This window comes from Podarcis pityusensis (assembly GCF_964106645.2).
Source record: "Podarcis pityusensis genome assembly, chromosome: 1".
NCBI lineage: Eukaryota > Metazoa > Chordata > Lepidosauria > Squamata > Lacertidae > Podarcis > Podarcis pityusensis.
Genome location: NC_138028.1, coordinates 31,603,679 through 31,619,199, shown reverse-complemented (window position 1 = coordinate 31,619,199; position 15,521 = coordinate 31,603,679). Strand labels below are relative to the sequence as shown.

Here is a 15,521-nt window from a genome sequence, read left to right as displayed (position 1 = left end):
CCCATCCTTAGTCCAGATTGTATTTGTCTTCTCCCCAATTCCATGACTAATTGTTGCAGAAGGCAGCGGTATGTGGGGGGAGGCTGTCCCAGCACTGCAGGCCCCCACCAGCTGCTTTTAAGTCAAGATAAAAATGGTTCAGAGTTCTGATTACAGATCTCCCACTCTGAAAGTACATTTGGCAAGGCATCCCATGTGAAGATTGTCTGCGTCCCTGTGGAGATGAAGTAGTCAAAACTTTGGGTCATATCTTTTTCGAATGCAATGTTCATAGAGAGGAATGTAACAGCAACCTTGCCCCCTTCTGAGGAACATCCTGGAAGGTTTCTGGAACGGCATCCAGAATATTTCTTGGCTAACGCAAGCAAGTTAATGACAGAGTTAGTGGCCAAGTTCCTCTTCTCTGCTCAAAGGTCTCATAAGATGGTGCTCTCATTTTAATTGCAGTCTCTATCTCAGGTTTTATCGATGTATCATATTGTATTTTAAATATGGCTATGTTTTATTGGTCATGTTTTTACTCTGTTTTGTTTTAACAGGTCTAGGACTGTACAATAAATTACTGACTGACTGAGTGATTGACTGAGATCTTCCACATCACACCTAACTTTGACCTTCAGATGCCTGGTGGAATGGGTAGAAAAAGAGAAAGGGGTACCTGTGTAAGATGTCTGTCCAAAAATCAGCGTCCCTTCCACAGGGATATATCCTTTCCCACTAGGGCAAATGTCAGTATATTCCACTGGCAAAAACAGGGGAAGAAACAAGAAGTTCAGTGGGATAGGGAGAGAGAGATGGGGGAAAAACACAGAAAGTATATCATCATTGCAGCACACAACTTGAACATGGCAAGCCATGGTGACCTCTCTCTTTGACTGGATCTGGCAGAGAAGAAAACACTACAGAGCAAATGTCTCACCTGAGCCAATGACAGGGCATGGATGTGTCTCACAATTGTCTCCCCAGGCTGCTCCTTCTGTGCAGCAGCATTCTTCCTTAGTGGTGTTATTGGCCAAGACACTGTCACATAGTGGGATGTCACCAATATGATAGTAGCACTCCTTCCTCTCTGAGCTTCTGGGATGCAAAGATACAGGCCTTCCAGGTCCTCCTAAGTTTAGAGAGAAAATGTAGGGGTTTTCGTTTTGTTATCACCCACTGATAACGTGGGTGTCTTCATTAGAGCTCTAGGAAGGCTCTTGGAGTACTGTATCCATTGATAAAGAGCATCTGGCAGAGCATGGCATTCTCAGGATTTTACCAAATAAGTAATGCTAGAATGCAACCTATTTTAAAGAAAAGAAAGTTGCAAACAGCAGCACAGCCACCACCTCAGCAGTACAGCTGCTCTCTCCCTGATACATTATGTGGGAATGGGACATCACACTGCTGGTGTCAGATTAGGGATTATAAAAGTCTCAGTAAGAATAAAATTTAGGGCATGCATTTGGAGTCATGCAGAAAAGCCTTAAGAACTCAAGTTTCAGTTTACTATCCTTACACTTATCAAAAGATTTTGAGCTATGCCTTTTCACATAGGAATTGCTGCATCCTTGATTGGACAAGATGATGATTGGTGGGACTTCCGGGTTGGCGCCTCTGGCAATAGCGGATTTCCTCCGATCGGGAGGAACCCGCTCCGCGAAAAATAGGGTCTGAACCGCCACGGCGAGGCGGAGACCCATTAAAAACCACAGGCAGGAGAAGCCTGTGGACGTGGGATTCGGCTGGCACCTTTGCGCCTCCCCTACTCGTGGGGAAACCCTGTTCTGGGGATCCGGAGCGACGTGGGGTGAGTGGCGCGGTGCTTTGAATTGACTGCTTTTTTCACGGAGTGAAGCCGCATTGCTGTTGCCGGAGAGCGCTGACTTTTTCCTGTGGACAATTGAATTTCAAACAACTACTTGTGAGTAAATTGGAAAATTGGATTTTTAAATGTTTTAATTCGGCACTGAAGCGGGAGGTCACAAACAGGAAGTCCGCCTTCCGTTTTTGTAAATAGACTGAAGCAAAGACATTATAAGTAAAGCCTTTGAAAGTTTTTGGCAAAGGATTGAATTTCCACCGGTTTAAAGTTACAAACCCCCTTGGGAAGCAGGAGAAGAGGGGGAAATTTTGGATCTAGTGAGCCTGCAGGAGAGAGTGAAGAAATCAGATCACCACTGCTCTGAACCTGGGAACGGGCTGCCAGGTGATGATTGAAGAGAGTGCTTTTGACAGAACGGATTTGACAGTTAGCTAAACAAGAGCAAGATACTGTTTCCATTGCCCCTTTCTGCGTTTAAAAAAAAAAGAGGAAAAGTAACTGAAATTTTATCTTTAATGTTTGAAATTGTGTTTAAAAGAACTGATACAAGTGGAGACTGTTTCCCTCTAGAGGGAGCTTTTGAAACTGTAACAGGACTGTAACTGGGGAATTTCCACCTGCAGAAAAGGAGTTTGGGAACCAAAGAGTGACCTTGGGCTATTTAAAAATGTTGATAGGAGAAGCCATTGTGACTGTTTTATGTAAGATTAGCTGTTCGCTGGAACAGCTTCACAAGAAGACGGATGACATGACTTTTAAAGTTGATAATTTGGAACAGAAAGTGACCAACTTGAGTCAAAAAGCGAACACTAACACAGAAATAATTCAGGACTTGGTACAGGAACCCATTTTGGCAGGACAAATGGTGGAGGAGAAGGAGGAGAAGGAGAAGGAGAATGCAGCTGTTGTTCAACATAAAAAAATACAAGTGAGATCTGTGGATTTACAGAAGCAAATTGGAGATTATAAGTTGAGGCCTTCTATGATTGAATCCAGGAAAAGTCAGACTCTGAGGAATGGATCCCGGTTTGGATTAAAGAAGGAAAGTTGGAAAGAGCCCTCTATGCAGGGACTAACTGACTTTTGGGACATGGACTCGGGCCTGGAGGAGATTCAAGTTTTGGGGGCCTTTGGAATTGGAGGAACTTTGAAATATACCCGGAAATACTTTATGGACTGTAGTTTTAACTATGGAAACTCAGCTGATTTGTCCAGAAGGAAGAAAAGGATTGACAGGTTGGAATTTCCCCGAGATTGGCTCTTCAGCATTAAAGAAAATGAAGAAGATCCGCAGAAGGGACTTGGAAAAGAGTTAAGAGCCTCGGACATAAGGTCACCAGGTTGATGGACTTTATGGAATTGATGGAAAGGACTGGCAGAATCCAAAACTTGGGAGAAGAGATGGTGGAAGAAGATTGGAAAATTTAAACTTTTTATATAGACTTATGGTAAAACTAATGAGTGATAGAAAAATGGTGGAAAGATTTTTTATTTTTTTATTTTTATTTCTTATGGGCTTAATAGAAATGTTATAAGGAGTTAAGTACATATAAGTAATTTAGTTTTAATGGAAAATAAGGTTAAAATAATACGTTATTTACAATATCACAGAAAATGGAGAAAGATGGAAAGGATTTGCTGAAACAATTAATAAAAGCGGAATACAAAAAGGGAGGTGTGAGGAAGTCGAGGAAACAAGGGAATGGAAGATAGAGTATGAAAAAGAGAGGATGTATGTTTTTAAATTGTTTTTGTTTTGGGGAGTGGGGTTTGTTTAGTTTAGCTTAATGTGTTTAGTTTTGAGTTTAGGTTGTGTTTTGTATTGTTTATATATTGTATTGTATAGTGTATGTTTCTGTTTTCTTTTCTTCTATTTGTTTTTCCCCTCTATTTTCTCTATTTTCTCTTCTGTTTTTTCTCTTTTGCTTTTTTATTTCTCTCTTTTTGTAATCTATAAAAGTAATAAATATTATTTTTTTTAAAAAGATGATGATTGGTGGAACTATGTTCAGAAGTGATGTCATCATGTGCATAATAAATTGTTTTGTGATTCGGTTAGATCAAAAGTCTCTTTGAGCTTGTCTGATCAGCAGATCATACACAAAATCTAAAGGTGAAGAACCTACTGCAGGGCTTCCTTTTATACAAACCCATAAAATGAATTTGTGGTTCTTCTTACTAGAACAGTGTATTGGATTCTGTCTTGTATTGCCCTGCCCAGCAAGTAACTCTCACCCATGTCTGCTCGGGGGCGGCATTCGCCTGTTTCCGTGTCATAGTCCTCATGGTCGCTGGAACACAGGCACAGAAAAGCACCTTCCACGTTCTCACAAAGTGCTGTCCCACAGACGGCAACCATCATCTCACATTCGTTCACATCTGCAAGATACAAAATCTTATAAGTGCATTAAGAAGCCATACATCTGCCCCAAAGCCTTCTGATTTGCCATTCCTTCTCTTCACAACTAAACCTTGAAAATAAAATAAACAAACTGGGCAGGGCTGACCCAAGACATTTTGCTACCTGAGGCAGAGCAGAAAATACTCCCCCACCGTCAAGGGGCACAGTACCCAAAGCCAGTCAAACTATTTTGGCATTTGAAGAAGAAAACTCCACAAGCAACCCTCCTCATCCATGGCAGTAGAAGCACAAAAACAAGGCTGCAGTCCTAACCTCAGTTACTTGGGTGTACGCCCCAATGAATTCCATAGGGCCTACTTCCAAGCAGACACGATTAGGACTGCACTTTTATATTAAAAAATTGCAGCCCTTTCCTAACACCCAGTATCAGCTTTTGCCTAATGGTAGGGCCAGCCCTGAAATGTAGCCCCTCATTTAATGGGTTTCACCATGTTCATTCATTTACAGATGTGTGATGGCAGCTGTACTGTGCTTTAAACCAGGGATTGAAACTTTACTTTCTCAAGTTTGGGCTCCAAGTGCAAATACATGTATAAACCACTTTTGGTACAAAGCAAATGGGAAGAGGCAGTTTCAGGGGGGAAAGCATGGAGAGGGGAATGATTAGGACCCCCCCCCCCATCCTCTGCTCTTTTGCATCCCCTTGCTTTATACATAACACATGGGTCGTGCCATCATCACATCTTGTTACACCTTTAGAAAAGGAACTGATGAGTCTTGGAGATTCATCTGGGGCTACTTTTGTCTACAGTCCTATCCCTCCAGTATAAGGGCCTAATCACAGAAGACTTTTTATTACTAGGGATTATGAGGGGCTGGATTTTCATGAGGACAGAATTTACGACAATGAGAGCAGAAGCATGAACAGATCTTGGGCCCGTATTCTGGAGAGCTGTCAGCATCTAGAAGAAAGAAGTAACATGAAACTAGAATACTGAGTGACTCTTACCAATGCAGTCAAAGCCTGAAGGTGAGTTTTCATAGCCACGGTCACACAGACAATGGAACGAGCTGTCTGTGTTGACGCAGAACCCATGACTGCCACACAGAGTCTCGTTGGCACACTCATCAATATCTGCAGGGAGGAAGGACAGATGAATCAGCACAGAGTCTATTTTCTTAGCAAGCCCATCCCCACTTGTGTATCACAATCATAGGCTAGCAATCTTCCATCTTTCGCAATAGGGACATCTCTAGCTCCTCAGTTGACCAGAAGTTTACGCAAGAATAGGAAGTAATTCAATGAACTATTTTGAACTTCATTGCAACACCATCTGAAGGTGTTCAGAAAACAAAGCAAGCTGACATGTAGAAGACGTAAGATGTCAAGAGGAATGGGCTGTTTTATGGGGTAAGGAATTTGATGAAGGAAGAATGTGGAAAAATGAATGAGGAAAGAAAGGGAGTATAAGCAGAATTTGATTAACAAAAACAAATTTAAAACACTGCGCTGTAAATAAGCACAGGCGTGATTCAGATGGTTTCTGTATGTTTGTTATAAAGTATGCAGGAAGGATGTGACTGTGTCAATGATGTTGGGCACAGCCAGGTCAAAGTAAACAGGCTGTCTGATGGTGCAAAGGTGCTCAACTAACTGCACTTAACCTTCTTTTTTACTTGCAGAGCAGCAAGGAGGTTTTCGGACTTCTCCACCATAAATGCATTTCAGAAACAGATTAACATTGGGCTTGTGTTTTTTCCCTATGTAGATCACACACACCTATGTGATAATTCCATACTGGACATTAAAATAAACATTGTGGTGACTGGCAAGAGTCACCGTATTAGCTAAAGATTGCATTGCACTAAGGAGAAGCCCTGAAGTCATGACACTAGTAACACCTATTACTGGGACGGGCAGAAAATAATCATGGTACAGTGGTACCTGGGGTTACATACGCTTCAGGTTACATACGCTTCAGGTTACAGACTCCACTAACCCAGAAATAGTGCTTCAGGTTAAGAACTTTGCTTCAGAATGAGAACAGAAATCGTGCTCTGGCGGCGCGGCGGCAGCAGGAGGCCCCATTAGCTAAAGTGGTGCTTCAGGTTAAGAACAGTTTCAGGTTAAGAACAGACCTCCGGAACGAATTAAGTACTTAACCCGAGGTACCACTGTATTAGCTAAGGAAACAATATGTATCTACATTTTGACACTCCCAAAATGTTAAGGAACTGGAGCTTATCTTTAAGGCATTGAAACAGCGCTGTCTCCAGCAGATCATTTCCCCTTTCACAACTACTATAGGAACCAAGTCCAATATTTACACTGCCCCCAGCCCCTGCTTATTTGATCTAGTTTGCAACAGACAGAGAAAGAGAGAGATGGGTTGGCCAATAAATCCTGGCAGGCTATATTTTATTAAAGGCTCCCAGTACTGAAATGTCTATCTTGTGCATACAGCTCCTTAACAGTCTTCCTAATAGGGAAAGAAAAAAGGTGGTTTCTCTTATTGCATTCAAAAAAGGGAGATGCCTAGGCTTAATGAGAGCACAACAAGGCAGAAAGAGGCAGAAACTTTTGCCTTCATGTTGGTCATGACTTTCCTCTCCTTTCCTTCATCGGCTGAAGTCCTCCATTACAGAGGCTTTTTCTTGTCTTTTGAATACCCCAGAGTTTCTACAGACATGGAACCCACCAATGCATTCGCCAAATGATGTGCGATGGAAACCAGCTGGACATCCCATAATGCAGTGATATGAGCCCAAGGTGTTCTGGCATTCCCATGTGCCACACACGGCACCCCCGTATTCTTCACACTCATCCACATCTGTAATCCAAGGCAAAGCATTTCAAAGTAAGTAGTCAGAAAGACAAACATAATAAGGGAATATACACATCTAAAGCCAAATGGAGTCCTGGCAACAATGTACAACACCACTTCTATGACTACAGTGGTTGATGTGCAAGATAAGAGCCCCTAGCATTTAATGACTGCTATTTGCATTAGATATCACACTAGTTGGCCCTATTCTGTAGACATTTCTCCTCCTTTAGAGTTCACTTCTTACCTATACAATCATCAGTCTCCTGGGAATGTTTGAAGCCAGTTTGACACAAGCAGCTGTAAGATCCTTCTGTATTGAGGCATTGCCCACGCAAACACCTGGACTGGTCTGCACATTCATCTACATCTGGAGAAGGGAATATAAGACGACATAAAAAAGCACAGCATAAATTTGGCAACTTCAAACAAACAATCTTGAAAGAGGGCAGAAGACCAAGGACGGAAGCAGAAAGGGTTGAAAATGAGTGATGGGCAAGTTCAAATGAATTTGAGTTGAATTTGAAGTGGGCCCAAATGAACTTGTTGAGATTGCGGCTTGGGCCAAATTTGAAGTGGGCCCTGATGCCCTTTCACAGCCGCAGCATTCCAAACCACCAATCACCCCTGCCCCAAATTCACCCTTGCAAGTGAGGACCATAGAAGAGAGGCCACATGACAGGAGGTGCATCCACTGACTCTTGGAAGCACCATATTCCTTGGAACTAGGGACATTCCTGAACAGTATCATGAGAGGGTCTAGGCCTTAAGCCTGAAGCTTCCAGTTCCACAAAGCTTCTAAGCCACCGTCTTCTCTCACCAGGTTAATGGAGGGCTAGCAGTGTGGGTTTGGTGATGCTGAATCAAGCTACTTATGAACTGGGCCTGAATTTTGAAGGGAACTTGGACCAATTTGGAAGGAGCAAGGGAAGAGAGACCCATGGGTTTTCCCTCCATGATCTCCAATCACTATTGGCATGAAGGGTCCAAGAGGACAGAGGAGCAGACCAAAGCCATTCTAGCATCTAGGATCTTACCTTGACAGCTGACCCCACCACCAGCATTTGAAAAGCCAAGAGCACAAATGCAGAAATAGGATCCATGGCTGTTCAGGCATTCACCATTGGGGCTGCAGATGCCACTGTCCAGGCACTCATTCAGATCTACAGGAGAGAAAAGATAGTTACAGAAAACTCACTCAGACCAGCTGCTACTGAGTATTCTTATTTGTCAGCCCTTATACATAGCCTTATAGAAAGGACAGCTCTTTCAAGTCCAGCAGCAACGCTCGCTGCATCCTGTTGCTTATGCTAGCCACATCTTTTGTTTCCGGAAGGGACATTGTTCTATAGGAGCTTGCAAGAGTTTCCACAAGGGAAAATGCAACTTGGGCATGTTTTGCTTGATTGTATGGAAATGACTTTATTTAAGAGGCACTTGAATTAAGACAGAATACAGAATGAAATGAAGAAGAACACAGAATGAGAACAGTGGTGGGCTCACAATACAAATGAACAGTCAAATGAGGAAAAGAAAAGAGGAAATGGGTAAGGAAAGGGGAAGATCCACTGAATCCAAACATCTTAGTTAATTGTCACAGGCATGTGAAAATAGCTATGCCTCTGAGGCATTTCTTAAAGAGTTGGGGATAGGAAGGAACTGGATGATGTGAAGATCTGAAGATTTCTCCATCTGATCCAGAAGGGATGAGCCCTTTGACCAACCACCTCACACAGAGGGCTGGGAGAGTCCAAGTCTACTGTTTAAATTTATATAGATGGGAACAGGTGCTTATCTTGACAAATGCTCCATTTATTCTCTCAGTTTTTTTGTTGCCAACATGAACACTCTCCCAACCACTGGCTTGGAGAGCTATTCAAGCTTGTGTGGCAATTTCTTCCTGAACCCTAGGAGGCTGGCTTGCACCAGGGCCACATGGTCAGGAATGGGAAGCCCCAAAAGATACTGTTTGTGTTTTCCTTCTTTCCTTTCCTGAGCTAATGGCGAAGACATGGCTCAATGGGAGATGAATGGACAGATCCATGGGGGAAGAATCTGTCATACCTTCACAGATGCTTCCATTGAAGAGCTCAAATCCAGTCCGGCAATGGCACCTGTAGGAGCCTGGTGTGTTTAAGCACTCGCCTCCCAGGCAGTGAGTATTTGCGTCTTCACATTCATTAATATCTGTCCAAGCAAAGGAAGACATGATTAATGGTAGAGAACTATTTGAACCTATTATAGGAAGCTGCAGCACTTAAACAAGGAGGGGAGGAACACAGCATATAGAAAAATTGGTCCCACGTAGAGGAATTATGCAAGCCTAAGCTCTTTTTAAAACAAAAACAAAAACAAAAAAATTGCAAATAAGAGATATTTACAGAGCACCTATGTGCAAGCTGTTGCAGAGGTAATTTATGTTAGTCAAACCCCAGCTCAATTCTTAGGAAGGTAACAAGCATACATTTCTTTCTCTGTGCAGCTATCTCTACACAGTTGTCTTTGACCCATATTCTGATGAGTGATATTCTTCTCTAGGTCAGTCTAATCTTTGAAGGAATTCTCCAGCATATCTCTCCCCCAGCTGCCTCGGCGTCAGTCACAGGGGAAGGCAAACACAATCTTTGTCCAGTAAAAGAATAGAATGTGCAGTACTTTCACTTCCTCAAGGAACTGGATCTCCCCCGCACCCCCGTGTGCGCGCCGACCAATCCATCAACTAATTAAACAGACTCGCTTCCTTTCCTTACTTAAGGGCCATTACATGCATTCAGAAAAGATGTTCACAGCTCCCCAATGAGTGTTCCTGTGTGATACAACAAAAGGTTTTTGCAGATGTAGTGTTATTTGTAGATGTCCTCTTAAACCATCTTAAGGTGTGTACATCTAAAAGAATGTAACTTTGTAAAGTAACACCAAGAAATTATCACACTCGTACCCAGTACCGCTTCTTAAGTGCACATCAATTTAGGTAGTCACATCAAAAGATTTCCCCCTGTAAACGTATCTCATATATAAAAAGACTCCCACACAATCAATTACCAGCTGGAGAGAAATGGCAAAATTATACATCTGTTTATTACAGTCACAGCAATGTCTTTTATGCATAACTCCTGAAGCTTTTACTCTCTATTGTAGAACTTAAGAGCTAGAATTAGGATGGATATTAGCAGCCCCTCCAGATTTCTTTTTTATTGTGTTCATTTGTTCCCATGAAATATACTCAGAGTCGCAAAGTGATTTCATGCTCTTTATTCAGCTCATAGTGGTGAGGAGGAATGAATAAATGTCCCCTCACAGTATCTGCTTTATATACATTATTTACACAATGGGCTGCACATGATTGGCTAATTCTGGAATTCTACTGTAAGCCAATCAGGTTGTGGATTCACTTCTATCTGGAGCAGGATTGGGTGGTTCCTGCCAACCAATCATACTGCTGCATTGTTCTAGGACCAATCAGACTGCTGCATTCTGAATCCTATTGTTCTAGGACCAATCAGACTGCTGCCTTTTGGATCCTATTGTTCTAGGACCAATCAGACTGCTACAGTTTGGATCCTATTCAACTCAGTACATAACACCCCTCCCCTCTAAGTTCCAGTCCTGCCCGGGAGGTCGCATTCATAGTCCTCAAGGTATGCCGGCGGCCTACGTGTGCGTTGTGGCCTGGGGTGTTCCCTGGTCCGGGCTCCGGGTTCTGGCTCGTGTTCCAAGGATGCTGGCTGTGATGCGGCTGTTTGGTCTGGTGCAACCGGCTCGCTCAGTCGTGGTTCTGGTTCCGGTGTCCTTTCGGCCTCACGGGTCCTCTCTGTATTTACTGATTCTGCCTCTCCTGCTGGCCCCTCCTGCTCTATGGGCCTCACTGCCCCGCTGTTCCCTTGGGACTCCTCTGACCTGTCCTCCTCCTGGTTTTCTCCCGGGAATCGTCGCCGTATCTGGTCGCAGTGGCGGCGCCAGCATTGCCCCCCATCCGTTAGCACCTCGTACGACACGGGGCCAGTGACCCTGGTGATTGTGGCGGGTACCCATGCTGGGCCTGCCCCAAAATTCTTTGCGTACACTGGGTCCTGGGCCTCGAAGGTCCGGGGGTTCCTGCCTTCCCCCACCACTACCTCATCCTGAGCTCTATCGGGGTGAAGGCGGTCCAATCTGATTGCAAGGCGCCGACCCATTAGTAGTTCAGCGGGGCTCCGGCCAGTCGTTGAGCTGGGGGTGCTGTGCTGTGCTAGAAGGAATGTGGCAAGGCGGTACTCCCAGTCCCCTTGCGTCATGCGGCGAAGGGTGTCCTTGGTGGTCCGCACCATGCGTTCTGCTTGGCCATTGGTGGCAGGGTGGAACGGCGCCGAACGGATGTGGCGGATGGCGTTCTGCGCTGTGAAGGTTTGGAATTCTCCTGACGTAAATGCAGTCCCGTTGTCTGAGACGAGAGTGTCAGGGAGCCCGTGGGTTGCAAACAGCCTGCGTAGTACCCGGATGGCTGCGGACGTGGAAGTGGACGGTACCAGTGCGACTTCCAGCCATTTGGTGTAGGAGTCCACCACTATGAAGAATGTTTTCCCCTGAAAGGGGCCAGCGAAATCCACATGCAGGCGTGACCATGGTGCTCGGGCGGACTCCCAGGACTGGACTGGGGCCCTTGGGGGATCTGGGCGGGATTCTTGGCAGGCCTGGCAGTGTTTGACCCAGGCCTCTATCTCTCCATCGATCCCCGGCCACCACACATAACTCCTGGCAAGGGCCTTCATTCTTACTACCCCTGGATGTGTCTCGTGTAGGGCTGTGAGGACCCTTTTGCAGAGGGGCTGGGGAACAACGACTCTGCTTCCCCATAACAGGCACCCCTTGTGGGCCGACAGTTCATGTTTGCGGGTTGTGTAGCCGGCGAATTCTGGCCCGGGGCTGCTGCTGGGCCATCCCCTCCACACCCAGTCCAGGACCCGGGAGATGACCCTATCTTTCTTGGAATGGTGTGCAACTTCTTGTGCCTGAATGGGGCGGTCGGGAAGCAGCTCCAGGCTCATAACCTCTTGTGCAGGTGCTGGGTCAGGGCCTGTTTCCGGTAGTGGTAGCCTGCTGAGGGCGTCCGCATGGCCCATCGCCTTCCCAGGTCGGTGAATCAGTGCATACTGGTAGCTGGCAAGGAAAATTGACCACCTGAGGACGCGAGGAGACAGCACTTGGGGGGTCTGCTTTTCGGGGGCAAACAAGCCGAGCAACGGCTTGTGGTCAGTCACCACGGTGAAGGGCCGCCCGTACAAGAAATCATGGAATTTTTTTACTCCCTTTACGATTGCCAGACCCTCCTTGTCGATTTGCGAGTAGTTCCGCTCGGTTGTGTTGAGTGTCTGGGAAAAGTACGCCACCGGTACCTCTCTTCCATCCGGGAGTTGGTGCCCCAGGACAGCTCCAATGCCATAGGGTGAGGCGTCGCATGCTAGCACCACCGGCAGCCTCTCGTCGAAGTGTGCCAAGACCGAGTTTGAGACAAGCAAGTCCTTGACTGCCTGGAATGCGGCCTCCTGGCGCTGGCCCCACACCCAAGGGGCCCGCTTGTCCAGGAGTCTGTGTAGGGGCTCCGCTACCGCCGCCTTGTGGGGAAGGAAGGAATGGTAAAAGTTCAATAGTCCCAAGAAGGCCTGAAGTTCAGTCTTGCTCTTGGGCGCTGGGGCATCACAAATGGCCCGTACCTTGTCCCCAGTCGGGTGGACCCCTTCTGCGTCCACCATAAATCCCAGAAAGTCCACCTGAGGCACTCCTAGTAGACATTTTTCCCGCTTCACCTTGAGACCCGCCGTCTGGAAACGGTGCAGAACGGTGCGGAGGCGGTCCTCAAACTCCTCTGGTGTGGGGCCGGCAATCAACACATCATCGAAGAAGGGGGTGACGCCAGGAATCCCTTTAAGGAGAGAGTCCATTATATTCTGGAATATGCCTGGTGCCACGCTGACACCGAATTGCAGCCGCTTTACCCTGAACGCTCCTCTGTGCGTCACAATCGTCTGTGCCTCTGCTGTGGCCTCATCTACTGGCAGCTGTTGATATGCTTGGGCCAAGTCCAGCTTGCCAAAAATTTTCGACCCAGCCAGGGTGGCAAGGACATGGCTGACCACTGGCACTGGGTATGCGTGGGCCGTGAGGGCCTTGTTTATGGTACATTTGTAGTCTGCGCAGATGCGGACCGAACCATTAGGCTTGACGGGTGTGACGATTGGGGTTTCCCAGGGAGCATTAGGCACCGGCTCCAGCACTCCTTGCTCTACGAGTCGGTCCAATTCCTCGTCTATACGGGGTTTCAAGGCGAACGGGACCCGGCGGGCCTTGAGCCTGACCGGTCGTACTGCGGGGTCAAGCTGTAGCGCAATGGGGGGGCCCGTATACTGTCCCAATTTCCCATCGAAAACCCCTGGAAATTCCTTGCATATGGCGTCCACGTCCACTTGTAAGCTAGTGTGGTTCACCCCGGTGACAGCTAGCCCCAGTGGTCCAAACCATGCCAATCCCAGTAAGCTAATGTAGGGGCCCTTGACCACAAGCAAGTCCAGTTGCCGCGTCCGCCCTCGGTATTGCACCCTGAAGGTCCCCACCCCCATTGTGGGGACCTTACGTTTCTGGAAGTCCCGGAGGGTGAATGGGGCCGGCCTGAGTTTGGGACCCCCAGTGGGACACAGTTTCCTTAAGGTCCTTGCCGAGATTATGGATAGAGTTGAACCCGTGTCAAGCTCCATGCGGCATGGGGCCCCCTCTATCTGTACCTCTACATAAATTTTCTCTACGTTGGGGTGGGGCAACTGGTATACCTGGAAGTCCGTGAGCTCCGTCGAGTTGCCTTGGTGCGTTGGGCCCCGGGACCTGGGGCTCTTGGATTGGTCATCTGATGCCTGGTGTCGGGTGGGCCGAGCCCGACACACCCGGGCGATGTGTCCCGATTTTCTGCACTGCCTGCACTCTGCGTTGCGGAAACGGCAGGTCCTCCTCTCGTGACTCTCCCCGCAGCTTGCGCAGTTCCCTCCTTCTCGTCAAGGCAGCTGTGGTCTGTGCGCTGCTTGAGTGCGCTGCTGTACTCGGTGCACCTCCTCCCTGTCGGATCCTGAGTCGTCGGTGAGGTCTTCATGGTGGACCCTCGGTTGGGATGGCAGGCTCGGCCGTGCCTCTTGGGTCGACCTCTCGGCAGCTTCTGTTGCCAGGGCCTCCTCCAGAGCGACCTGGAACGTTAGGTCCTTCTTAGCGTAGAGGCGCCGTTGCAGCTTCTCATCCTTCAGGCCACCGACGAGGCGGTCACGAAGCATGTTCTCCAGCTCTGAGAAGTTGCAGAACCGGGCGGCTTGGCGGAGAGAGGTCACAAACCCAGTTATGGTTTCCCCAGGGGCTTGCCGCTTTGCGTAGAAGGCATTTCGACGAGCCACCACTGAGGGCTGCGGCGAAAAGTGCCCCTTCAGCTGTTCCATTATTGTTTTGTATGGAACAGTAGCGACGTCTTCAGGCGCAAGGAGAGCCCGGGCGATTTCAAACGTCTCCTCTCCGCAGACGCTGAAGAATATCGCCCTCTTCTTGGCGTCTTCTTCGTCGGTGACCCCTTTGGCTTCTAGGAGGAAGGTGAAACGGGAGGCGTACGCTTCCCAGTCTCCAGATGCTGGGTTGAATGGCGAGAAGCTGCTGTTGGCTGCCATTCTGAGTTCCTTGTGCCCCGGAGCTGAAGCCTGGATACACGGTGCGAGGCAGCGGTGCGGCAGTTGGCGGTGCTGCGGTGCTGTGTGTGGCAGTCAGCTCAGCGGGATCCCACCTTCGTCGCCAGTGAAATATACTCAGAGTCGCAAAGTGATTTCATGCTCTTTATTCAGCTCATAGTGGTGAGGAGGAATGAATAAATGTCCCCTCACAGTATCTGCTTTATATACATTATTTACACAATGGGCTGCACATGATTGGCTAATTCTGGAATTCTACTGTAAGCCAATCAGGTTGTGGATTCACTTCTATCTGGAGCAGGATTGGGTGGTTCCTGCCAACCAATCATACTGCTGCATTGTTCTAGGACCAATCAGACTGCTGCATTCTGAATCCTATTGTTCTAGGACCAATCAGACTGCTGCCTTTTGGATCCTATTGTTCTAGGACCAATCAGACTGCTACAGTTTGGATCCTATTCAACTCAGTACATAACATCCCATGAGGGTATACTGTTCGTGCCTGCAAAAGTTTTGCAGCATGTCCTGCAACTTGCTGCTGAAATCCTGTAACTTTTTATACCACAAATGTTCTGGGTCCTTTTCTGTCTCCCCTCTGTTGTACCTTAGTGCAAGAGTGCCCCTCCAGGTGACAATAATGTTATAACATTGGGGAAGCACCACAGAACAATCAACATAGTGGAATGATGTGTGGACAAAATACACCCACTCCTAATACACTATTGTTGCATCAATGACATGTTGCTGAAAACACCCTTTTAAAAAGCAGTGTTGAGGGGCCCAATGATATTATTTGTAGGACCCAGAAATTTCAGGAGGAAATTATTTTCCAGGAAGTA

General features: G+C 46.9%; 1 protein-coding gene and 1 long non-coding RNA gene across 2 annotated transcripts in view; one reads left to right on the top strand and one right to left on the bottom strand.

Moving 5' to 3' along the window:
- Positions 1 to 15,521, bottom strand: part of LTBP2 (latent transforming growth factor beta binding protein 2) — a 148,910-nt gene that overhangs the window by 8,480 nt on the left and 124,909 nt on the right. Inside the window, exons 21-28 of the mRNA XM_080977541.1 lie at positions 9,059 to 9,181; positions 8,032 to 8,157; positions 7,242 to 7,364; positions 6,869 to 7,000; positions 5,179 to 5,304; positions 4,043 to 4,186; positions 920 to 1,111; positions 659 to 742 (exon numbers count right to left, since the gene is read on the bottom strand). Coding sequence (XP_080833667.1) covers positions 659 to 742; positions 920 to 1,111; positions 4,043 to 4,186; positions 5,179 to 5,304; positions 6,869 to 7,000; positions 7,242 to 7,364; positions 8,032 to 8,157; positions 9,059 to 9,181 — 1,050 coding nt within the window. The remainder of the gene's footprint in view (positions 1 to 658; positions 743 to 919; positions 1,112 to 4,042; positions 4,187 to 5,178; positions 5,305 to 6,868; positions 7,001 to 7,241; positions 7,365 to 8,031; positions 8,158 to 9,058; positions 9,182 to 15,521) is intronic.
- The window catches only part of LOC308462543, a 301,862-nt gene that overhangs the window by 248,748 nt on the left and 37,593 nt on the right, over positions 1 to 15,521 (top strand). The window lies entirely within an intron of this gene.